The sequence below is a fragment of the Mytilus californianus genome, unplaced genomic scaffold (assembly GCF_021869535.1).
Source record: "Mytilus californianus isolate M0D057914Y unplaced genomic scaffold, xbMytCali1.0.p SCAF_58, whole genome shotgun sequence".
In the NCBI taxonomy this organism is placed as follows: Eukaryota; Metazoa; Mollusca; class Bivalvia; order Mytilida; family Mytilidae; genus Mytilus; species Mytilus californianus.
In genome coordinates this window covers 662,875-689,963 of record NW_026262710.1, presented here as the reverse complement: position 1 = coordinate 689,963, position 27,089 = coordinate 662,875, and the positions used below count along the sequence as shown (strand labels likewise).

Below are 27,089 nucleotides of genomic sequence, written 5' to 3'. Positions count from 1 at the left end.
TTGTATTTTGTTTTTGATATTTCAAAATGAAAAACGAATGGACGCAAATATACACGGACCGGAAACACTTTAGATTTTCATTTTGGTTTTAGAGAAATCAAAAACAAAAAATGAAAACACTTTCGTTTTCCGTTTTGGTTTTAGAGAAATCAAAAACGAAAAATGAAAACACTTTTGTTTTTCGTTTTGGTTTTAGAGAAATCAAAAACGAACAATGAAAACACTTTTGTTTTTCGTTTTGGTTTTTGAGAAATCAAAAACGAAAAATGAAAACACTCTCGCTTTTTGTATTTTGTTTTTGATATTTAAAAATGAAAAACGAATGGACGCAAATATACACGGACCTTCAAAAGAATATAGTACATGTATATATATGTTCTCTGTAAATAAATCTTAGTTATTCGATGTACACAAAAAAACACTTCGTTAAAACTGGTTCAGTAGTTATCAAAAAGATTCCTCAATATACTCCTCAATATACTTCCAGTAGGCTGTTATTTACAGCAATGTTCCTTGCATGAGAATTATAATGTATATATTGGAACATATTTCAACTTGAAATAGTTCAAGTACTAAAGGGTTTTGGGGAAAGCTACAGTGATAAACAACTATATTTTGTTATTCACAATTAATGTTTTTATATGTAAAATCTTTGCAACACGATGATCATATTTCTCCCTTTATGCATATACTAAAATTATGCTTGTATTTCAAGTACTTTAAGTTCACAGTTAAACTTGCTTGCTTTATAGAAACGTAAAAACCGAAGTCAACAGGAATTTTGATAAAGGAAAAATGACGCCCAAATGTTAATCTGTCTTAATAAAAGAATCAGTTGTGTAGTTTTATTCTCTTTTCGTTAATAACATGTAAATAATAATTCGGAATAAGCAGAAAATTGTAATGCATAGTTTCTCTCTCACTTTTACGACAGATGACTGATATTTCAGTGCAAATTTAAGCATCCGACCAAACTTCATGATTACTTCGGACATACAAATTGAAAACAAACAGAAACACGTAGAATATAGATTTCATAATGTAATGAAACGGTATTATAATTTACAAAGTAGATAGGAAAATGAACAAACCTTCATTCATCATTTGTTTCGTTGGACAAGTTTGTTTAAAGCATGTACACTCCTCTTCTGACGGTAAGCAGAACACTTTGTTTCTTGGAATTGTATGGAAAGCATATCGTCTAGTATAATCGCACTTGCATGTACGATCTGACGTTTCATCACCTATCCTGTGTTCTATTTGACCCTCTTCTGCGCAGTATGATTTGACAAAGTAGCATTGGTGGTTCTCATTGGATAAGAAATTAAATGGTTGGTATCTGTCAGCTTGACACTTTTCATAGTCAATGTACTTCCCACGAAGCACAGGATGGAAACCTACATTAAAGAACAATCAAAATTTATTTTAATATTTGTGTAAAGAAACTTGGCTGTACAGCAATGTTTTAACTGAATGGTAATTTGAAAAGTGAACCATTTATGTGATTTGATTGGAAAAGTTGGAATTATTGTTTTGTAATGCACCCGCTTCATCAATCAGGATAAAGCCACGATAGCTACTTAATCTATGTACACTGAAATATAGTCCAAATAATTGTCAAGTCTGTATGAATATACACATATGAACTGTGAACAACTTAGTTAATATCTTAAGAATAGATTATTCAAGTATACATGTCATAAGTTTTGTCACTTTGCTGCCTAGTTTATCATCTTATTAGAGTACCGATTGACAACTGCCATGATCAACACACAATTACAAAACATGAGGCTTCTAAAAGCATGAGTTGTTCAACTTACAAAAAATGTTGTCGTTTTGTTTTGTTTTGATGATCGTTTTTGTTGTTTACAGGTTCTTCCTATGTATTATAGTTTACGGGACAAAAGACAAAAAAGGAAAACTAATAAAATATTTCGTCATTTAATCACAACAACTCCTGTATGGAACAATCCAATGGTTTCAGCAATGTTTGCATGTTTGCATATTTTGCATTGAAGATCAGATGTGCTCTTTATAGTTTCTTTGTTTCTATTATAGTTTTCGAGATAAAAGTCAAATCAAAAAAATAAATAAATAAATGTCATTTCAGATCAGTTACTCTTATCATGTTTCATCCAAAGTTTCGGCTATCTTAGCATGTTTGTAGATTTTATATAATGATTGATGATCAACTTTGACCCTTTATTAATACCTAATAATAGTTTTACATGTTTATGTAGTTTTCGAGATAATAGGCATACAAGAAAACTAGTCAAAATCGTCATTTAAGGGCAAAAACTCATACCAGGAGTCATCAAATGGTTTCGGTCGTGTTCGCATTTCGATAGATCTTGTACTGATGATATTTTTTTTTATCTGCCAACAGTTTTAAACTTTCTATTGAAGTTACGAGATAACCGCCAAATTCTCGAAAAAATTTCAAAATATACCATTTAAGGATGTACTTAGTTGAAATTAAAAAAATCAAGAATTTAAAATTGATACTATAAGTCGGAAGAGCATTAGTTAATGAACAAAATAAGCTAAAAATATTGATAGGTCATGGAGCTCCTTTTCGAGATATTTGATTTTTAAAATATGGCGGGAAAAGGTTGACTCGGACTTTTACCTTATATTTGCATTGGTATTATTTGGGTCTCAAATCAAAAGAAAAAAAATCAAGAATCTGCTTAAATTTTGGTAAATGACCTTTTATGAGCTATTAAGTCTTATATGAAAAGATAAATGTGTGTTATGGGGCAAACTATTTTACCTTGTATCGTATGGAAAAAAACCAAGGAGTCCGAACATCTGACACAAATTCCAAAACCTCACCTAAGTACATCCTTAAGGGCAAACACTCCTATAAAGTATCTTCCAATTGTTTCGGTCATAGTGTCATTTTGAAAGATCTTGAATGTATTGAATGTCTTTTTTACTATTACAGTTTCTACCCATCTGTTATGATTTTCGATATTTAATGCCAGATAAGAAAAAAAATAAACAAGGAACGAGCTGTCAAATTGACAGCAAACCGAGATTTCTGTATTTTGAAAGGTGCATTCAGGCTTTTATTTTAAACCTGTCACAACATTTCAATATATCAAGGACCGTAACTCCTGAAAAGCAAAAATGAAAATCGTTAATATCGAAATTGACCACTAGCTTGTCATCAATAACAGTATATTAACACTTTAAGAGCATTGGCTGAACGGTTCATAAGTAATTGAACGGAAACGACATAAAGTGCCAATTTCCAATCTAGCAAGGACCGTAACTCCTGAATGACACAAAAAAAATCATCAATTTCAAACTTGACCACCATTTAGTCATCAGCTACATGTTAGTATGAAGGTTTACCCAAAAAGCTGAAAGACAAGCTGCAGGTTATTCAAAATAAAGTTATAAGATTTATACTATATCTTCCTCAGAAAAAACTTATCACTGTAATTCTAAAAATTGGGATTATTGAACATTTGTAACAGAGTGACACAACTGCGTCTAAATCATGTGTTTAATGTTTTTCACGTATGTCCAGAATACTTAAAAAATGTTTGTTTAAGAACTTCCACTCATAGGAATACAATGCGCGATCTGAGATGCAGATTTTATATTTTCTTAGAATGGTTTTTTTTTAATACGATCGTTTTAAGGTCTGCTGTACAGATACTATTTATTGCTATATACTTGAATGATAAAATATTTATCCACAATATTAGGACCCATTGGAAATCAGCCGTTTGCGTTCATGAGTCATCCTTTGGTTTAGGCATCATCACAACAAGGTTTTTGAGCTACTTGTTTCCAAATCTTATATGCATTTGTATATAGCCTTTACATATTCAATAATCAATCTTATTATCATAAAGGAAAATACTTTTTAACTATACATTGAATATAAAGATTTTGTAGTTAAATACATGTACACTGTGACAATACAATATTATAATATATATATTAAAAATCGGTAATAAATCGATCGGACGTACAACAAACACTCTTTTTATGTACAATACCAAAACTATTGGTTCTCTACTTATAGGAAACTATAATAAAATCACACACACACACACACAAATCATATTTTAAACTTTGTTATTTGCTTAATAAAACATATCATCAATACAACGTCCATACCTTTAGAAACCCAGTCCCATGAATTGCAGTTCTTGTAATAACTTTGTTTTAAAGTCTCAGTATTGTCCTTCAGTAAACAATGAAATGGCTTTTCCTCTGAACATTTACCACGTGTAAGCGTATAATTAATGTGTAGATATCGTTCTATAAACTGAGGGCACCTATCCTGGTATGCCATTACACACTGGAAAAGAAATATCTGAAACAAAATATGAAAAAAATCTTTACAGATAAACATTGTTAAGTAACTATATTCAAGAGTTGTAACATAACGGTTTTTTTGGTATTTTTTTTTTTTTTTTTTCTCCTGTTAAGGGCTAATTTTAAAATTATAAGAAGAAAACAGACAAACCAATAGACAATCAACCTCCCACAAAACATTACACAGAAACTGAAAGTTTAAGCAAAACAAACCCAATCAAATACCGGGGTGACCTCAATTCTCTAATTATACCTGCTCCCCTATCTTCACCTACTTCTGCTTCTACTTTGTAGTGACCGCCTTCAACACGTTGAAGTTTATGTCACTTGTACTGCGCATTGCTTTCTGGAGACGTATATACGGTGAAAATTTTTAACAATTTTATAATTATAAACAAAATTGATAATAACATTTTTACATAGTGGTAGTGCATATTTTTATTTTATTTATTTTTTAATATTAAGATAAAACTATTTACACATGATGAATTTACTGACTGTAGGTGTAGGTTGAGATGGCTGCTTTGAACGACTCTATAGAATCGCTCATTACAATACTCAGAGGAAAGCTGTTCCAGTTTTTAATTGTTCGTGGAAAAAATGATTGTTGGCGTATTTGTGTTCTGCCGAATGGAATTTGGTATGAGAGTGTGTGCATGTTCCGGGACTGTCTGAGCAATTGTATTAGTCTGTCTGTTTTTGTGATTGCGATGAGATGATATGTGATTTTTTAAAACACGACAAGGCGTGCATCTGTTCTTCTGTTTGCGAGGTCTCTCCATTTTAAGTGATCTATCATGTCACTAACACTTGATGTGTTTCTGTGTCGGTTAGTGACAAACCTAGCAGCCCTTCTTTGCACCTTTTCTAGTTTGTTTATATCCTCAGTAAAGTAAGGGTCCCATACTGAACAGGCATATTCTAGTGATGGTCTGACTAAAGATGTATATGCCTGTTCTTTTATTGAGGTGGAACTGATGTTAAGATTCCTTCTAAGAAAACCTAGTGTACTGTTAGCCTTATTACAGATGGTGTTTATGTGACTGTGCCATTTTAGGTCTGATTGAATTGTCACGCCTAGGTGTTTTGCCTTGTCAACATGTTCAAGAATGTGGCCATGTAGAGTGTAATTGTATACGAATGGATTTTTATTTCGACTGATGGACATAACATTACACTTGTCAGGATGAAAAGCCATTTTCCATGTATGTTCCCAAATGCCTAGTGTGTTAAGATCTTTTTGAAGGGTTTCGCAATCGCTGTTAGATTTTATTACCAGATAAGCAATGGTGTCGTCTGCAAATAGGCTTATGGTGGAATTTAACCCAACTGGTATATCATTTAAGTAAAACAAAAACAGACTTGGGCCCAGAACAGATCCTTGAGGCACTCCTGACTTCACAGGGACATAGCCTGAAGTCTCACCCTCTAGGATAACTGCTTGGGTACGAAATGATAAAAAGCCCTGTATCCATGCATTTGCTTTCCCCTGTATTCCATAGTGATTTAGTTTGTGTGTTAATAAGTCATGACTGACTTTATCAAAAGCTTTAGAGAAGTCCATTATAATTACATCTGTTTGTTTTGAATTTTCAATATTTTTAGTGACATCATCTATAAATTCCAAAAGCTGAGTTTCACAAGATCTATTTTTTCGAAAGCCGTGTTGTAGGGGATACAGAATGTTATGGTTGTCTGCGTGTGTCATGATTGCGCTAACTGCAACATGTCCCATAATTTTGCAACATATGCATGTTAAAGAAATAGGTCTATAATTCTCTGGATTATACTTGGACCTTTCTTGAAAATGGGTGAGACATATGCAGTTCGCCAGTCAGTGGCGTATTATTCCTGTAAAAACATTGACGAACAACTCCATGATCTGTGGGTATAAAGAAGTCAAAGTGTCAATTAACAGGAAGGAATAATTACTGGGCAGATTTGAAAACCACTTGCAATATTTAATTGATTATAATAAAGTTCAAGACCAAATATAAAATCAGGAATAGAGGTAGATAAAAACCAAATGGATTGTGTTCTGTTATCCGACACTTTTCATTTACTACGACAGTATTTATATATCAAATACTGATTTTGCTACCCTTGTTATATTTCATCACATGTTTTATCCATCAAAAGCGTAAAAGTCGAAAAAAATAATTTTGTGTTGATTTTAAAGATACATATCGACTATTGAATAAATTTGAAAAAAATGAAGAATGTGCTAGTAGGGCACAGATGCCCCCCGCTTGTAAACATATGGCAAATTCAGCAATTTTTCAATTTACAAAGGAACATAACTCGAAAAAAGTGAAAGTGATGACACCCGAATTCGAACTTGATCTGTGTTTGGTGGTAATGAGCATTGTAAATAAGTCAAAACATAACCGAAATCGTCAGTTGACTCCTTACTGAAATTAATGCCCTTTAATGACGATTGTTCCCATTTTTTTCTGCATGTTTATAGGAAAACGAAGATGTGGTATGATTGCCAATGAGACAACTCTTCATAAGAGTTCCAAATGACACAGAAATAAACAACTATAGGTCACCGTACGGCCTTCAACAATGAGCAAAGCCCATACCGCATAGTCAGTTATAAAAGGCCCCGAAATGACAAATGTACAACAATTCAAATGAGAAAACTAACGGCCTAATTTATGTACAAATTAATGAACGAAAAACAAATAAGTAACACAGCAACAAACGACAACCACTGAATTACAGGCTCCTGACTTGGGACAGGCTCATACAGAATAAGGCGGGGTTAACCCTAACCTTAACCTGAGGCAGAGGTGCAACAACACAACACAAGAACAAACTGTACAAAACAATGAAAAAATAACAAATCCAATATACAGAAACGAGAAAAAAAACCACTGAATATGCAGGTTCCTGACTTGGGACAGGCACATACAGAATGTGGCGGGGTTTAACATGTTAGCGGGCGTCCAACCCTCCCCTAACCTGGGACAGTGGTGTAACAGTACAACATAAGAACAAACTATAAAAATCAGTTCAAAAAAGGCTTAACCCATGAGATGGATACAAATAGAAATACATCTAACAAAAACACAGAGTGGACGTGGACGGTAATTTTACATCCCAACAACAAAAAGACATTAAGAACATATCTGAGAGTACTCGCAGTTACTGACAGAGATTTCAAAGCCAATAACTAATAAAAAAAATCATGAATCTAAGACTAAATTATCATTAAGTACACATCCAACATCCAATGGATTTAGTATAAAGACGTCATAAACAGTCACAGAAAAACAATGCCTAGATACAGGTATCGACAGATTGATTGTAGAGCCATAAATGTGCATATGTATATAACAATAATATTTAGTTTGCTTTTAATTTACTGATAACAAAAACAATATTAATACCAATAAAAACAATATTCAAAGATTTAATTACAGTGTTGAATTGGTAACCTTTTAGAATAAGTTTATTTAAAGATCTGTAAAGGATCGATAAGTTTACCCGGATAGATTCTAAATTTCCGGGCACGGTAAACATCTCCGTAAAAATGAGGATGTGCTATCCCGTTTGAATTAAGTTTTCTACAGTTACAACCAAGCTTCAAAACCAATCTTTATATCTATGGAAGAATTTAGTAAAGGTTTTAAGTAATTTGTGGTAACGAAATCCCTGACTTAATAATTTACCAGTAATACGTGTATAGATTACGTTCATTGTTTGTTTTTTTGGCCAATTATTTTGAAAACCATAATAGATAGATAGAAACTTTATTAAGCAAAAATGTTCAGCAAGATAAGATCTAGAAATATGTCAACATCACTGAAATTGTTAGTTAATTCTTTATATAGTTATTGCCCTTTCATGATGATTTTTACCTAGTACAAATGGATGTTGCAGATGTAGGTGAGCTATTTAGAGCCACTAGTTAATAGTGGGTAACACACATTATTCATTTTTATAATGAACTTGTCATATCCCATAGTAAATTAATTTTCAACTAGTAGGTGTTTATTCCGAGTGCTATATCGACTGCATAGACAATTTAAGCTTAAATAGCTTTGGGCGTAAAAGGGGAGATTATATGCATATTTTAAGTGTGAAACAGTGATGTGACAAAGCTATTAATAGATGTTATCTCTTAGTAAATAGTATACAAAACGTACCTGTAGAAATTTCATGGCTATGAAACACACGAAACGCGAATTCATTATCAACTTACTGTAAGATGCATCATTGACCCAGTTCTTTTGAAAAGATTGCTATATTTATTGTCCTGGAATTTCCACTTTCATTTTTAGATGCAATTAGCGACGTCACAATCGAGTAAAAGTTCACTTAGTTTCAATTAATTTTAAAAACGCGATTCTAATTAGCAACTTTAATTTTGTTGAAAATTGTTCCATACGAAGTCAATTATAGATGTATGTAGGTGTAATGTAGCTCAATACCAAAAAGAAACCAATGCACTACAAGGTACACATCACTAATCACATGAATATTATGCAATATGTAAGATCCGTATAAGCGATCATATACTGATGATTGAAAGAGGGAGACATCTAAATATTCCCAGAAATGAAAGATACTGCTCTGTATGTAATTCTGGTCAAATTGAAAATGAAAAACATTTTCTTTTACATTGTGAAAAATACTCAACTAAAAGGGCCATATTTTACCAAAAAGTTTCAAACATAATCGTTGATCCTACAAAATTTCAAAAAAATGAAAATAATGTAATCTTTTTATTAAATAATAATTCATACACAATCCTAAAATTGACTTCCTCTTTCATTTCAGACAGTCTGAACCTGCGTAAAGCAGAACAAACTCTATAAAATTGTCATTATGTCTAATTCATAATCATTGTTTATAATATTACATATTAATATAGTCATTATTTGCAATACTTATTATGTATGATCAGCTATGTAATTAATATACCATGAGCCTTAACCATTTATTGTTGATGAGTTTGTGCTAATAAATATTTGTATTTATTTGTATTATAAAAAATGATTATTTACTATATATACACTATTTATTTTTTGACGGTACGTGTAATTGTAATCGTCCATCGTCCCTGAGCAATCATGGGATAATTGTGATATTTGCGTACAGTAATGTTTTACGAAGAGATATCCGTAGGAAACATGCAGGGAAGTCTTGCTCACTCAGACAACACTTTCTTAATTATAATTTGTCGAATGGAATAATTTGATCTGTTACAAGATGTTCATGGTTAAATCTATTTTAGGATCATTTTGTTTTGGAGTATTCAGTAACATATGTTGCATATTGTCGTGTCCTTGCCTCTCTAATTTTCTTAGCTATTAAACAACGGGTAATTTTTTAAATTATTATTGTATTTTTTTTTTTCACATAATAATAATTTTCACGGGGAATAATTTATTATAATGTTATGATTTATATTTCAAATATGGATGACAATATCAAAATGCCATTCCTATTTCAACTTTTTAAATCTTATAGTTGTCACGTCAATAATGTTTTGCAGGTGTATAATAGTCCAGGAGAAAGTTACCTATTGTAACCTTAACATCACATTCTAATAAGTACATCAGGTACGTTACAGAAAAAATAATACAATCATATTTTTTCGACGAACCATTTGAATAATTAAGAAAACTTCTGTTGGTTAAGATGGTGTTTAATTGAAGGGCGAAGAGTTGAAGAGTCATAAATGTGGACCTTATCAAGAGTAATTTATCTAACACATCAGAGTTTTTTACACCCCCATTACAAAAAAAATCCAATATTTTCTTATTAGAAAAAATCATATTACTCATGACTTGTTTGATAGTAGCTGGGGTATTTCTTAAAATGGCAGAATGATTAGTTGTAGAACGATTAATAGAAGCATACGGCAGAAGAACTTACAATTTTATTCTCGATAATTTACGTCATACTACTACCACAGTCAGCTTAAAAGGAAGATATGGACAAGCAACTTTTTGTGTACTTGGAATTTATTTATGATCATATTTAAATCGGTGTATTTCTTGTTTGTTAATTAGTATATGCCACTAACCCTTCAAATAAATATATATCAAATGCGTTTTGTTAAAATATACTTTTTCACTTTTTTGGTCTTTTTGAAAATGTTGTTTGTGCTGTATTTAGACCCCTCTACCAAGAAATTTGTTTTGTTTTTCGTTTGGGCTTGTATTATATTTGCCTTCGGGTTTATATGATCCGTTCATCCTATTTCGACTCTTCAAAATTCAAGAGTCTATCCTAAATTGAGGTAAATTATATGGCCTTCCAAATACCGTTTCGATTCCTAACATCACTGAAGAGACATTAATTGTCGAAATCCGGATATGGCGTACTAATGTTTGCACCTTTTGTTTGCGGTATACCATCTTTTCCGCAAGTTTATTGTTTTCTGTTTGGTATTAAATTAATAGTTAAGATCCATTTTGTTACATCTGGTGATCCGTTTATTTGTCAATCGCCAATGGCAGTCAGCAGGGTTTAAGAACATCCGTTGTTCGACCTGCTAGTCAAATGCGTTTTGTTAAAATATATTTTTTCACTTTTTTGGTCTTTTGGAAAATGTTGTTTGTGCTGTATTTAGACCCCTCTACCAAGAAATTTGTTTTGCATGCACACGTATAAAAATTGCAGTTTTTATCCAACGCAATCATAGGTTTGGATGTTGTTTTCAATTTAGACTTGTTTATATTTTTTCGTTTGGGCTTGTATTATATTTGCCTTCGGGTTTATATTATCCGTTCATCCTATTTCGACTCTTCAAAATTCAAGAGTCTATCCTAAATTGAGGCAAATCATATGACCTTCAAAATACCGTTTCGATTCCTAACATCACTGAAGAGACATTAATTGCCGAAATCCGGATATGGTGTACTAATTTTTGCACCTTATGTTTGCGCTATACCATCTTTTCCGCAAGTTTAATGTTTTCTGTTTGGTATTAAATTGATAGTTAAGATCCATTTTGTTACATCTGGTGATCCGTTTATTTGTCAATCGCCAATGGCAGTCAGCAGGGTTTAAGAACATCCGTTGTTCGACCTGCTAGTCAAATGCGTTTTGTTAAAATATACTTTTTCACTTTTTTGGTCTTTTGGGAAATGTTGTTTGTGCTGTATTTAGACTCCTCTACCAAGAAATTTGTTTTGCATGCACACGTATAAAAATTGCGGTTTTTATCCAACACAATCATAGGTTTGAACGTTGTTTTCAATTTAGACTTGTTTATCTATATATTTACACATATGTAAATAGAAATTAATAAAAGGGTCTATATCTGTTATTTTTATCATTGTCATTTTGCTTAGTTTCTTCTGTTACCTATATATTCTAACATCGCCGTTGGACTTCTTTTAAACTGAGTTTTACTGTGCGTTTTGATATGTGTTTGATTATTCCACATTGCATGGCTAGAGGTATAGGTTGAGATCTCACAAAACATGTTTAATCCCGCTGCATGTTGACGCCTGTCCCAAATAAGGAACCTCTAGCCTTTGTTAGGCTTGTGTAAGTTTGTTTTTTTTTAATTTTGGTTATTTTTTATGCTTTGGAGTTTAGCTAAAAAAAATCCAAACAAACAATGGGCTTCAAACTTAGCTTCACAACTTTTTAACCCAAATGCTTACAGATATCATTATCCATGATAGTAAGAATAAAACAACTTTCCATTTTTTTCTGTTTAAAAGTCCAACAACGTCTGTTGATATTTTTATGCCCCCGCCGTACCGGAGGGGGCATTAAGTTTTACCCTTGTCCGTCTGTACGTACGTACGTCCCGAAATTGGTTTCTGTTCTCTAACTTGAGTTTGCCTCAACCAAATGTAATGAAACTTATACACAATGCTTATTACCACAAAACACAGATCAAGTTTGAATTTTGGTGGCGTCACTTTAACCGATCTAGAGTTATGCCCTTTATAAAAGGAAATATTGCATAATTTTTAGTTTCCGTTCTCTAACTTAAGTTTGCCTCAACCAAATGTTATGAAACTTATACACAATGCTTATTACCACAAAACACAGATCAAGTTTGAATTTTGGTGGTGTCACTTTAACCGATCTAGAGTTATGCCCCTTTATAAAAGGAAAAATTGCAAAATTTTTATTTTCTTCTAAATATCAAGTTTATATAATATATTTTTAAAATTGGAGTTATCTTCCTTTGACCATGATTATAGTTGAATCAACTACAATCAATGCTTTATACAATGCAATGTTTAATTTTGACTACCACTGATAAAACACAGATCAAGTTGAATTTGGGTAGTGTCACTTTAACCATTATTGAGTTATGCCCCTTTATAAATAGAAAGATTGCAAAATTTTTTAGTTTCCATTCTGTAACTGAAGTTTTCCCCAGCCAAACATTGTGAAACCTATACACAATATTCATTCCAACAAAACTCAGTAAAGATCAAGTACATTTTTTTTGTTTCAGTTCTCTAACTTGAGTTTGCCTCAACCAAATGTTATGAAACTTATACACAATGCTAATTACTACATAATACAGATTAAGTACGAAATTAGGTGGCAACACTTTTACCATTCTAGAGTTATGTCCCATTATAAACATAAAAATTGCTGAATTTTTTAGTTTGTCTCATCCAAATGTTGTAAAACTTATACACAACCGTTCTAGAGTTATGCATCATTACAAATAGAAAAATTGCTGAATTTTTAGTTTCTGTTCTCTACTTAAGTTAGCCTCAACCAAATGTTATGAGACTTACACACAATGCTTATTACCACAAAACTCAGATCAAGTTCAAATTTGGGTAGTGTCACTTTTACCGTTCTTCAGTTATGTCCCTTTATAACTATATGATATGCAAGCGGGGGCATCATCTGTGTCCACATGTGGACACTATCCACATTTATTGTTAATGGCTTCTTAATGATATGTGTTGGTATCATAGGTGCTTCAGATTTACTGCATTTTTTGACATGTCACTAATATGCATCGTTCACAAACATTCTTGAGGATACCTAGTCATTAAAACGCTTTCAGAACACCTCTTTATATTTCCTGATCTTAAAGGTTCAGCTAATTAATATCCTTAGGTTCCTAAAAGAACCACTCCTAAAGGATAACTCCATATTTGCCTATTAACTTGGCAGATACGTCTTCCTCCATTCTGTCATTTACAGCCTGGGGTCGTGTTCCTATTTTGATAGTTTTACTATTCATGACGTCTCCGGCAACAAAGGAACTGCGTTAAAAAAAGGCAATAGTGCCACTTGACGATATCCCTCATTAAATTGTGTTTTCAGCTCAAATATAGCCAGGTATGCTTGGAATCGTGACATATAGCAGTGTACATGGTTTTTATCTCTCTTTCCAGTCAAAATGCAACTTGGATCAACTCAATTTTACGTATTAATGTCATTGATGGACCAGTTCATGTATCCTTCACAAATGATATTTCCTGTTGATTGCCTTTCCTTTACTAATGTTTGAGAAACTGCATGCTCAGTTTATTTTCCCCATGCATTTTCTTTGCATGATGGAACCACTGGCTACATTTAAATACTGAAAAGTACCCTTTAAACATGCTTTTAATTTGACGTCTTATATGTGTTTTTGTTGTTATATGAATTAAGTGTTGATCTTCCTTGGCTATCATGGTGTTTTATGGTGAAGTTGTCATATAATATCCTGACTTCTTCAATTACAGATCCTTTTCTTAATTGCGTATCGATCCAATGTGCTTGTGATGATGGCAATGCTCGTAAGGAAAATAAATCCTTTTGTAAACACTCGGTTCGATCCTTATCCCCAACACAATGTTTCAAATTGATATACATGTTATATTAAATGTAGACATAAGTGTTCGAAATGTTGCATTGGTCTCTCTGATATAACAATTTAACTTTTCTCAGTTCATCAAAAGAACCTGTATTCTGAGATGACATTTGTCTTGCACCACCATTAAGAAGCGTTCTTAGCTGATAAAGTCTCAAATTGGAATTCCAATTTGCACGATCCGCTACTGCATCATCTTCTGACAAAAAAGGTATTACATCATCCTGTAACAAGACATATATATTGAGTTCTCTACATGTGAATCCGATGCTTCACTTATTAACTTCACGGTTTCCATTCTTACATATTTTACGATATTATTACCAATTTTACTTATATCGAAAGAAACATCAATGCAGAACTGTCAGATTCAAATTTGAATATACACTGCCACCAGATATGTTACACACAAAATTTGTTGGTTTCTTATCTTGTCGCGACTCCGGTTAACCCTGTGAGTCCCAAGCGGACATATATGTCCACCACCGACCAGGTCCCAAGAGAACACATTTGTCCATTTCACCTTTTTATGAAATGTTATCGAGTAGAACTCGGTAAATAACCGACAGAATTTATAATTATGTACTCATTTTAAATTGCGTTCCCCGCAAGCTTTTTATACATATTTTCATGCAAATCTATCTGGCCAATCATACATCAAACAGACCGTCAATGTTCCAAAACTTTGTTACAATTCTCTATTTAGCTTTGTGCAGATGAACAGGGGATATATTTCTCCATGTACCTTTCCTTGCTCTCGGACTCTTCTTACTCTGTCTGTCTAATAATTAATCATTGGTCCATTTGAAGATGTAACTCCTGATATATAGTGATTGTAAGGACTAGTTGAAGTACAGTCGTTACATCCTTTCGCCACAAATATATTTAACCTACCCGATTATCTCCGATTCGTGGTTTCCTCGTTGATTTGATATAAAATCACTGAAAATATATTTGAACTTTATATTAAAGAAGTGGTTGTTAATATTAAGATCAGATAATCTGATAATTTAAAGTTTTGTGTCTAGTTTTGCTTCACATTTTCTCTTCTTTTCATGATGTATTGTACAATGTTTGCTGACAGGGTGTTAACAATGGTAAAATAAATCTGGTAAAAAAATTGCAGATATATATTTTTTTTTATTTTCTTAAGACATAAATTTGCAATTTCCCTTTAATCTTTATTTTTCATTTTTCTTTTTTATTAGTATTTATGGCATGTTAATGGTTGCAAAAATTTGATATTTTTCATTCAAATGCATTAATATTTTTTATTTAATTGATATATTTCTTCATTTACATGAAATATTTTTTTATTTGAATGGTATATTTTTTCATTTAAATGGTATTATATTTTTTCATTTAAATGCAATATTTTTTTTCAAATGGTATAATTTGTCATTCAAATGCAATATTTTTTATTCAATTGGTATAACTTGTCATTTTAATGCAATATTTTTTATTCAATTGGTATAGTAGTTTTTTTTATTTATATGCAATAATTGCATTATGGGAAATTCTTTGACGTCATAAGGTTAAATTTGCAACAACGTTTGTGATTGGTCGGTAATTGTTTGGATTTCTCCCCTTTCTTTCTAAACATAAGTGACCAAGAATTAAAAAACGCTTCAGAATATCGCCCCTTAAACTAAATCTGGCGTTCGTGCGAGTCCTGCACTGGCTGTTAAAATCTTCTGGTCCTAACTATTATTTCTATTGCAAAATTTCGATGGTCAAAACGTTCGGACCACAACTTTTCAAAAACTTTCATTGTATATGGATCTATATGCAAGTATATCGTTTTTTTTAAATAGATTAGACGGCACCGTTAGTTTTCCCGTTTGAATGGTTTTACAGTAGTCATTTTTGGGGGCCCTTTATAGCTTGCTGTTCGGTGTGAGCCAAGGCTCCGTGTTGAAAATCGTACTTTGACCTATAATGGTTTACAAATTATGACTTGGATGGAGAGTTGTCTCATTGGCACTCATACCACATCTTCTTATATCTATATACAACGTAAACCAGACGTTTCTCAGACTGTTTTCTTTTTTAATAAATCCTTTGCCGCGCGTTGTGTACTGATTGATACTTCAGTCTGGGAGAACAAGATTTATTTCAGTACTAGTTGTTATTAGCTTTGAGCAAACTTCCACTGAGTATTTGAAAATACTCTAATGTCGGTGCTTTGTGTCTATTGTCTTAATGTTAGTTTTTTTTTGTGTGTCTCGTACCGATCTTTTGACTAATTGCAACTGATTAGTGCAGGTTGTTCCTTTATTGTACTGTTACACCACTGTCCCAGGTTAGGGGGAGGATTGGGATCCCGCTAACATGTTTAACCCTGCCACATTCTGTATGTATGTGCTTGACCCAAGTCAGGAGCCTGTAATTCAGTATTTGCCGCTTGTTGCTGTGTTATACATATTTGTGTTTCGTTCATTTTTTGTACATTAATTCGGCCGTTAGTTTTCTCGTTTGAATTGTTTTACATTTGTGATTTCGGGGCCTTTTATAGCTGACTATGCGGTGTAGGCTTTGCTTATTGTCGAAGGCCTTACGGTGACTTATAGCTGTTGATTTCTGTGTAATATGGTCTCTTGTGGAGAGTTGTCTCATTTGCAATCATACCACATCTTCGTTTTTATATCAACCCTACCATATACTTTATTTGCCTGTCCCAGGTCAGGAGCCTGTAGTTTAGTGGTTGTTGCTTCATGTCTCGACTCATATTTGATATTTGGTAAATTTTTTTGTTATGTATAATTAGGCCATTAGTTTTTTCGTTTGAATTGTTCACACTTTTCATATCGGGCCTTTTATAGACGACTTTACAGTATCAGGTTTTTGTCATTGTTGAAGGCCTTACGATTGTCTATAATTGCTTACATCCACTTCATATTTGAACTCCGGTCGATAGTTGCCTTATTAGCAATCATATCCCATCCCATCTCTTCGTTTTTATATTATATACCTGACTTCTAAATTCGTGTTTTCCTGAACAAGCATGAAATATTTGTCACTGGGCGTGTAAAATTAGCAACAAACAATCAATCAATTTAAAATTGTGTTAAATAAGTAGAAAACCATTTGATATGTATCTATTTGTTGGCGTGGGGGACAGACGGATTTCATATATGAATATGGTTGCCTGGTAAGAGCTGAAAAATAGGCATGATTAGCGACAGATTAAAATGAATAATAATACCCTCTCTTCCCTTCCCCACCCTTCATCTATAAATTTAAACTGACCACCACGGAATAGCCCAATAGTGTCCAAAGTAGCGTTAAACACCAATCAATCAAAATCCCTTCCCTAGAATATCAAATAATCGTCCCTTAACTGTTATTGTCCGACGGTGTAGTTCTTATATTTATCCAGCTTATCGTCCTACAGGGATGTCCTACTAAGGCTGTCATACCATAAAAACGTTTATAACACAGCTCACATTCTAATATATCTGCATTCATAAATTTATGGTGTAACACCACTAATTCGGGCCCGGCCAGAAAGCACATACCAGAAAGTAGTACGTATTTAACACAAAATAGTTCCTACGCATGGGTGTAACTTTCAAAATATGTAGAATATTTAGGTAATTTTAGTATCAAATGAAAGCTGAATGACTGGCGATCATTGTATAACACTGTTTGACTTATAATTTTGAAAAATAAAAAAATTGCATGAAATTTTAAAAAGAGGGTACATTTTGCCTGTTTGTCAGATCTGAAGTACCTGGTTCGGGAACCAGTTCTTTCTTATATGCCATTAAAGGTATGTTGATTTTTTTAGGACATGGCACCATAAAGTGTTGCTTTGACAATCAATGATTGTCACTTTATTTGAACTTGAAACAAAAGAGCTGTGCCTGCTTGAAATTGGGGAATTTAACATAGAAAGCAATGGGGCCATGAATTAGTGGTGTACTTCCTTATCAGTCATTTAGACTAAACGACGCCATATGTTTGTTATGTGCCTATGCCGTCTTAACAACCTATCAAAAAAGAATAGGTGGAAGAGAGCCAGAAGATCTTCCCAATGCAAAAAAAAAAAACAGAAATGGACTTCTTCTGGCTCGTTACCGAAGAACAAAAAAACGCGCCCCATTAATATGTTTTAAAAACGCCTTGTCCCTACCCTTTTTTTCCCAAAAATTGGCATTGTTAAATATATATACATATATATAATCATCATTACAATGCTATTGTATTTTTATAAGACCTACTTTATTACATGATCTGGGACTAATGACATCTATCTATAAGTCCAAGCATACAGTAAATTATTATAATATGAATATGTTTCTTGTTTTAATAACCACATATGATGAATACGTTGATTGTTTTTTGGTTGCCTTATGTCCAGTGGCAAATATTTCACGCATGTTTAGGACAAATATAATAGAGATCAAAGGATAAAGAAAAGAGTGAAATGGTAAAAACTAAAAGATTTAGAATTATAGAAACGATCTTTGATCTGAACCCCCTCCCCCTCCCCTCACACACACACCATAACCATTACTGCCAATACTCGCATATATACATCTCTATACAAATATCTAAATCTGAATCCCCTCCCCCTAGACACCGAGGTTTTGGATCCGCCCCTGTTAAATGTATCTTATTATATACATTTTGTATGGGTCTAGATAATAGCTAAACGTACAATCCTACAATTTGTTGGATTCAAATCATTAGAGATTTGTATCTAATTATATTATATTCTGTGTCACAAAATAAAGTTACTTGTATACCCCGCCCCCTTTCCCAATGCAGTATTGAAAAGTAAATCAATTAAAAGTCCTGAAGAAAAAAAATGTTTTGAAATATGCCCTGCATACTTATTTATGCAAAGACATATAGTAGTTATTGAACTACTGTGGGGCTTGAAAAAAAAATCTATTTAAGGGATTCGGAGATGGGAGCACATATTATAGATAGTCCAAAATATGAAGTTCACGCCTTCATACACAGTGTATGTCCTATGTCATAGGACTATTGTTGTAACATGGGTTAGTAACTGGTTCCAATTTATCCCGAATTGTCTTTATTAAAGAATTAGTTCCGGAGTATCACAGCTCAGGTTTCTTCTTGTGGGTCTCTGTGAGCTGGTTCTGCTGTCGTAATTAGGTGATTTTAAAGGCAGTGCTTTAATGCCTTTCTGGTTGCCGTGTTAATCTTTCTTTCCGCGATATCCAACTTATCTACATGGGGGGTCATTAGGCTCAAAGTAGATCCGGAAAATGTTGATTCTCTCCTCTTCTTATTGTGATATAAAATGTTTTTTGTTTCATTTCATTTACATTGGGAAATAGAGAAACGATCATTGTGTTTTGTTAGTTTCAAAAACTTTTGATATATTTGCATTTTACATTATAAGCAGTCAACCGATTGACAAACTAGAATTATTTGAATTCCGTGCGGAAAGAGGTCGGGTTAATTTCGAGTGTTATCTGAAATCTAGATGTTTATAAATCATTTCAGTCGTTGATATAATAATTAAAGGTCGACTGAACATGAATTATATTATACAATTTAAAGCGCATTTCTGTTTATGCACGCGAACCCGTCTAACGTTATTGTTATTTCGCAGTTATATAAAGTAGCAAATTATCGTTCCTGAATAGGTGGCGCCGTGGTAGCCGATCCTGTTCTTCAACTTCCGGTTTTTGCACTGTGCAACTGTTACAGTTGCATTTTTAATTAACGATGCCAAGTACTTGTTGTTGTGTACCTGGATGTCATTTAAGAGGAGGACATGCATTTCCAAATGACTTAAAAAGAAGGAAAAGTTGGATCAACGCCATGGCCCATACGCAGATTGGACGAGAACACGATGAAATCGTGGAGTCCATCTCAATCAGCTGTTGTTTGCAAGGTACATTTTACTGAAAAAGACTACGTGCAGGAAACTATTCATGGTAAAACTATATTTTCTTTTTAAAAATGTATAGTTATATATGTAATCGCCATGCGAATAAACCAAAGTCTGTTTACAACCGCAATTATCGTTTTAGAATAAAAGGAGAGGTTAATTCAAGACGTCATAATTTTTTGGATTACGATTCAATGTGATCTGTTTGAGATTTTTTGGTGCTTGCTACAATTATAATGATTTCTTACAAGAGGTATATCATACTGAGAATTATTTTAGCAGTAATTATGCTAATGTAGTAATGACAGGAATGCATAAGCTATGCATCATAGACTTTCTTGAAAAATATCAATGACAATGTTAACAGGAACAAAACAATGACATGCTCTCATCTATATTATAGTTACTTAGGTACAAACAATGTATGTTTGTTGCATACATCTCTCATTGTTTGTCCTTTGGATTTACATAACATACATTTTGATGTACATTGAATCAGGCTAACATAGTTTTATCCAGATTGTAATGAATAAATCTAGTTAATATTTTGCCAGGTAGTACAAAGTATGCATTGCTAATGGAAGTTCATTTAATTATCAAAAAACTAATGTTTTATAACCTTTTTCAGGGCGCAAACCCACCATACAGAGACTTAAGTCTACTGCCATTCCCAGCCTATTTTCCTGGACCAAGCAAGAGACTGAATCGTCCGCAAAAAGAAAAATCAGGGCAGTTTCCTGTGAAAACAAAAGAACTAAACTTGATGAATATTGTAGTAGAAATCTAGAGGAAAGTTTTGATTGTAAAGTTGGTTTTCCTGAAGAAGTCATTCATACTGCAGACAGGATTTATGACTGTCCACCACCAACTGCCGAGCTAATGTTGAGCTTCACAGATGGAATTACGCAAACACCATCAATGCCTATATTTTCAGCAGAGAATTGTAATGAAGACACGTGAAACAGCCATGCATTTGTATACCGGTTTAGAGTTGTATACTAAATTTTTATTTGTTTTGACCACACTTGCACATGACTTGGTCCAGCAGCACATTGTTTGAGATACATGTACATATATTTTCAAATTGATAGGGTGTCATTTGAAAATCAGTTTTTTTATGACTTTGATGAAATTGAGGCATTATACAACCAACTTTGAACTGTCTAGATTCTAGATTGAAACTAGTGTTAAGAATGTTGTGTAAACATGGATTGTTTTTATGTCTAAACAGTGGCGTGAGGCTAACACTTGGCCATTTAGTTGTTTAGTCAGGTATTTTTCGCCATCCAACTTCAAATTAAAGTTTCCTACAACTTGGATTATTATTGACAGCACAGAATATCCCGTGATAAAACCTAAAGCTCCTAGAGCTCAGGCAACCTTTTCATCATATAAAAACAGAAACACTGAAAATACTTGTATGTTCGACACCTGGTGGTTTAGTCAACTACCGGTATGTCTCTAATGCATACATTGTATGTTGGTTGTACCAGTGACTGTGAAATAGTTGAAAGATGTAGAATAGTTCAATTATGTGATCCAGGTGACAGTGTGATGGCAGACAAAGGTTTAAATGTGCAAGATTTGTTTGCTCACTTTTTTCAAAAAAAGAAACAGAATACATTGTAAGTTCCATAACTCTTATACGGGATACAAAAGTCTCCAATTAACACATGCACATAGAGCTAATTATTGGACTTGGCAAAACATACAAAATTCTAATAAATCCTATGAATGGAACTGAAACAAAACTTTCATCTGAAATAACATTTAGTTGTTTTATGTTGTGTAATTTTAGAACTTGTATTGTGCCAAAGGATGCATAAATAAAAGTGACGCAATGAAGTTTGTTCTGATATATATATACATGTATATAAATATTATTTACAATTACATGCACATGTAAATTGTAATGCATATAAAAATAAGGAGATGTGGTATGATATTCAGTGAGTTTATCGAACCAAAGTGCATAAGAAATGGGTTAAGCAGTTACAGGTGTTACTGTCACCGTACAATCTCCAACAATTAGAAAAACTTGTACCGTGTAAAAAATTTCAGAGATTTTACAACTAAGTTTTGTTGTCTCACCTTGACTTTGGTGAATTGTTTATATCTGTTGATGTAAATATAAAAAAGAAGATGTGGTATGATTGCCAATGAGACAACTCTCCACAAGAGACCAAATGACACAGAAATTAACAGCTATAGGTCACAGTACGGCCTTCAACATTGAGCAAAGCACATACCACACAGTGAGCTATAAAAGGCCCCGAAATGACAATGTCAAACAATTTAAACAAGAAAAATAACGACCTAATTAATGTACAAAAAAAGAACGAATAACAAATATGCAACACATAAACAAACGACAACCACTGAATTACAGGCTCCTGACTTGGGACAGGCACATACATGTACATACAGAATGTGGCGGGGTTAAACATGTTAGCGGGATCCAAACCCACCCCCTAACCTGGGACAGTGGTGTAACAGTACAATATAAGAACAAACTATAAAAATCAGTTGAAAGAGGCTTAACTCATCAGATGGATAAATACAAATACAAGTGGACGTGGCCGGGTAGTTGTACATCCAAACAACAAAAAGACACTACGTACAGATCTGAGAGTACTCGCATTTACTGACAGCTAGTTCAAAGCCACTAACAACTGATAAAAAAATCTTGCATCTAAGACTAAATTATCAATCCGTAAGCTCCCTTTAGAATTTTATAAATTTTAGATTTTACATTTCTGAGTTATGGGGTTTTATTCATTAAAAAAGGGGGGATTTTCCAGTTTTTGAACAGCAACTCAAAAATGCTTTAAGCAGTTCGCATGAAACTTTGGTGAATTATTTATAGCTATTGATGTAATCTCCCTATTGATTTTCATAAATTTCAAATATGACATTGAGAAGAAATTGAACTTTATTTGTTTATAGTCTGGCAACAGGTTTATTAAGTATTGCGCAACAGCACAGTGTATTGCACAACAGCGAGAAATCTTTAATTTAATATAAATTCAATGCATATAACATATTTCAAGTTCTTTGACTACATTTATTCAGAAACTATAATATGTCAAATATTTAATTACAATCCAAATTCCGACCTGTATCAAGCTTGAATATTGTGTCCATTTTTGCCCCAACTGTTCAGGGTTGGACCTCTGCGGGTGTATCCAGCTGCGCTCAGCGAATCAGTTTATTTCTTAATTAAAAACTTCTTTTTGTCGAGCCTGCGACTTTTGTCGCAGAAAGCTCGACATAGGGATAGTGATCCAGCGGCGGCGTTAGCCAACTTCTTAAAAGCTTTATATTTTAGAAGGTGGAAGGTCTGTTTGCTTCATACTTTGTATATGGATGCCTCATGTTACGAAGTTTCCGTCAGTCACATGTCCAATGTCCTTGACCTCATTTTCATGGTTTAGTGACTACTTGGAAAAAAAGTTAAGATTTTTTGTAATGCTAAATTCTCTCTTATTATAAGTAATAGGATGACTATATTTGGTATGTGCGTACCTTGCAAGGTCCTCATGCCCGTCAGACAGTTTTCACTTGACCTCGACCTCATTTCATGGATGAGTGAACAAGGTTAAGTTTTGGTGGTCAAGTCCATATCTCAGATACTATAAGCAATAGGTCTAGTATATTCGGTGTATGGAAGGACTGTAAGGTGTACATGTCCAACTGGCAGGTGTCATCTGACCTTGACCTCATTTTCATGGTTCAGTGGTTATAGTTAAGTTTTTGTGTTTTGGTCTGTTTTTCTTATACTGTATGGAATAGGTCTACTATATTTGGTGTATGGAATGATTGTAAGGTGTACATGTCTAGCCGGCAGGTGTCATCTGACCTTGACCTCATTTTCATGGTTCAGTGGTCAAAGTTAAGTTCTGAGTTTTGGTCTTTTTGTTCTAATACTATATGCAATAGTTCAACTATATTTGGTGTTTGGAAATATTTTATGATCTATTTGTCGGTCACGCAGGTTTTTTTTTTACCTTGACCTCATTTTCAAGGTTCATTGCTCAGTTTTAAGATTTTGTGTTTTGGTCTGTTTTTCTTAAACTATAAGCAATAGGTCAACTATATTTGTTGTATGGAAGAATTGTTAGCTGTACATGCCTGCCTAGCATGGTTCATCTGACCTTGACCTCATTTTCTTGGTTCAATGTTTAGTTTACTTGGTTAATGTTAAGTTTATGTGACAGTTGTAATAAAGCTTTATATTTAGGACTATCGACATAATATCAATGATTAGTAAAGAAGGCGAGACATTTCAGCGTGTGCACTCTTGTTTCATTCATAAATTACTTTATACTTGGAAATATAATTTTGCTTGGAGTTATAGTTTCTAAAAAAGGATTTTCATTGAAAGAGTTAACATGTTGCAATGTACATTTATTCTACATAGTTCTATGGTACCAAATCAAAAGTTTATATAAAAGAAAGAAGTCAAAGGTTTCCCATCATAGTTTAGTTACATACATTTTTTTTGTACCTGAGGTCGTTGAATATAGATCATTATATAAATAAGGAGATGTGTTATGATTGCCAATGAAACAACTATCATCCATACATTGTACTTACCAGTAACAAACCACATTTGCAAAGTTGAATAAAATACAGTTGATAACATTTACTTATTACTAAAAAGAAAATGCCAAACTATTTTAAACAGTATTTGACTATAAACATAGATAAAAAAAGGTACAAACTGGACATAATGCACTAGTTCATAAACAAGTGAGAACAATCGCCTTCATATAGTGCTCAGAATATGACATTCATAAAACTTGTTCAATATCATTAGAGAACTCTAAATCTTAAATACTGAAAGCCACCTCTGATAAGTACAATGTACTATGCAAGATAATGATATAACTGGACTAAAAATACACACAACCTGTAATTAACTGCCTTTACAGCGCTTTCGCGCTTTGATTTTTTTCTACATGTAGCAAAAAAGAGGGGATTTAGTCCAAATAATTATAACGTCCTAGAAGGCTTTTTATTCTTTTTTATGTTTGCCTTCCTGCAATGTCTCTGAGGATCAAGAAAAGTAAAAAATGATATAGCATCAGAAACCGTCATGATTACATGTATCTGGACTTAGAGGGGGGAAAAGGGTAGCTATGTATTTTTTTTTATTTCAATGTGTAGACTGTAGGGGAGTTTCTTCAGAAAGGGTTTTCATTGGAGGCGTTTTTCCCATGCACGCAGGTATCTGTTTCTATCCATGATCAGGTTGTGTGTCATATTAATTATTATTACTTGTCACTCGTTTTTTTTTTGCTCGACCTGGCCATTATTGGCATTAACAGCCAGTGCACGAACTCGCACGAACGCCAGATTTAGTTAGAGGGGTGATATTCCGACGCGTTTTTTTTAATTCTTGGTCACTCATGTTTAGAAAGAAAGGGAAGAAATCCAAACAATTACCGACCAATCACAAACGTTGTTGCAAATTTGACCTTGTGACGTCAAAGAATTTCCCATAATGCAATTATTGCATATAAATAACAAAAACTACTATACCAATTGAATAAAAAATATTGCATTAAAATGACAAGTTATACCAATTGAAAAAAAAATTGCATTTGAATGACAAATTATACCATTTGAATAAAAAATATTGCATTTAAATGAAAAAATATACCATTTAAATGAAAAATTATACAATTTGAATAAAAAATATTGCATTTAAATGAAGAAATATACAATTTAAATAAAAAAAATATTGCATTTAAATGAAGGAATATACCAATTAAATAAAAAATATTGCATTTAAATGAAAAATATCAAATTTTTGCAACCAATACCATGCTATAAGTATTCAAGTTTTACATCTCTACGATAATTGATGACGATATACATAAAACAAATTTTAGATTGAAAAATCAATAAAGCGTAGTGAAAATGTTCTTAATGGTCATACAAACCATGCAGTATGCAGAAATGTCTGCTTTGCTTTGGGAATTATGGTTCCCTAGAGACTGTATTGTGTACCATGATGTGCATGCAATCCCGTGTACTATCATGTAGTATCTTCTCTGTCTGTCTATACCGTCCACATTTTGATCTTTTTCTTCAGGGAACAATGAGCGGATAGAAACCAAATGTTGCAAACATGTTCCATATAAGGATAACTGTGTTTACCACCCAGGCGGAAACCCAGTTGAAATTAAACAAAAGAAATGGAACTCTTTGTTAGAGAAGGTAAAAAAGGCGAAGTTAGTAAATTGGAATTGTTTACATCTGTTTCTTTGGGCTTTAAAAGTTTAATGAATGTGCCTTATTTCGGATTTTATGCATCTTATGATGTGTTTTTACTTAAATTATTGAATTGAGCTTCGAGATATTTGTAAACTTTTAAATTAGACAAATTTACACAAAACAGTCGATTGTGGTAGGTGCAAATTCTCGTGGATCTTTTTTGTGCATAAGCATAAATTCCGCCGAAAAAAATTACAAAGAAAGATAATAGATTTATCTTCTTAAAGCATCAATTTGCATCTCTGCCCCCGGTGACAGTTTTTTGGGAAAAAATCCCTAGAATAGGCAATAATTTCATCGAATTGAGAAAGTCGAGTACACCTTTTTAGGTTCAGGCGTGTTTGAGTTGACTATTCTGTCTTCAAAATCATATGAAAGAAAGAAAACTATTTTATACATCATCTCGCTTCAGATTCTATTATTTTTATATATTTAGGTTGTAGGTTGGTACAAAATCATTAAAAATTTACAGTATTAAAAGATGAAATATATGGGTCAAGTGAAATACCTTTCTAATGAGTCATAACAACAGAGTAGGCGTGTTCAAAATACAAATTTTTTACCGAGGGAGCTACCATTTGATTTTTATGGGGGGGGGGGGGGGGGGACTACGATGAAAAATTTTGTCCTGCATTATTTTTTAGTTGTAATCTCTGTCCTGCCTTTTTATTTTTCACTCTAATCGGTTCTGCTTTTTTTTTTATTAGTGTATCCTGACTTTTTTTACATAAATTGTCATCCTGCCTTTTTATTTTGCCAACTTGCTCATCCTGCCTTTTTTTTTACTCA

The 27,089-nt window shown here is 33.0% G+C and overlaps 2 protein-coding genes and 1 long non-coding RNA gene across 4 annotated transcripts in view; 2 read left to right on the top strand and 1 right to left on the bottom strand.

The window, feature by feature from the left end:
- The window catches only part of LOC127704112 (uncharacterized), a 28,779-nt gene extending 19,986 nt beyond the window's left edge, over nucleotides 1–8,793 (bottom strand). Inside the window, exons 1-3 of one of the 2 annotated variants that reach the window (XR_007983141.1) lie at nucleotides 8,493–8,793; nucleotides 4,138–4,336; nucleotides 1,092–1,397 (exon numbers count right to left, since the gene is read on the bottom strand). This is a non-coding gene — a long non-coding RNA (uncharacterized LOC127704112). The remainder of the gene's footprint in view (nucleotides 1–1,091; nucleotides 1,398–4,137; nucleotides 4,337–8,492) is intronic. The other variant, XR_007983140.1, reaches the window with a different exon arrangement.
- The window catches only part of LOC127704110 (multiple epidermal growth factor-like domains protein 10), a 39,775-nt gene continuing 20,879 nt past the window's right edge, over nucleotides 8,194–27,089 (top strand). The window contains exons 1-3 of the mRNA XM_052208009.1: nucleotides 8,194–8,232; nucleotides 9,845–9,911; nucleotides 26,119–26,243. Of these exons, the coding sequence (XP_052063969.1) occupies nucleotides 26,222–26,243 (22 nt within the window). The 5' untranslated portion in view covers nucleotides 8,194–8,232; nucleotides 9,845–9,911; nucleotides 26,119–26,221. The remainder of the gene's footprint in view (nucleotides 8,233–9,844; nucleotides 9,912–26,118; nucleotides 26,244–27,089) is intronic.
- Nucleotides 19,800–21,863, top strand: LOC127704111 (uncharacterized). Its single transcript, XM_052208012.1, has 2 exons — nucleotides 19,800–20,064; nucleotides 20,647–21,863. The coding sequence occupies exons 1-2, from the start codon at nucleotides 19,980–19,982 to the stop codon at nucleotides 20,976–20,978; spliced, it is 417 nt and encodes a 138-aa protein (XP_052063972.1). The 5' UTR covers nucleotides 19,800–19,979; the 3' UTR covers nucleotides 20,979–21,863.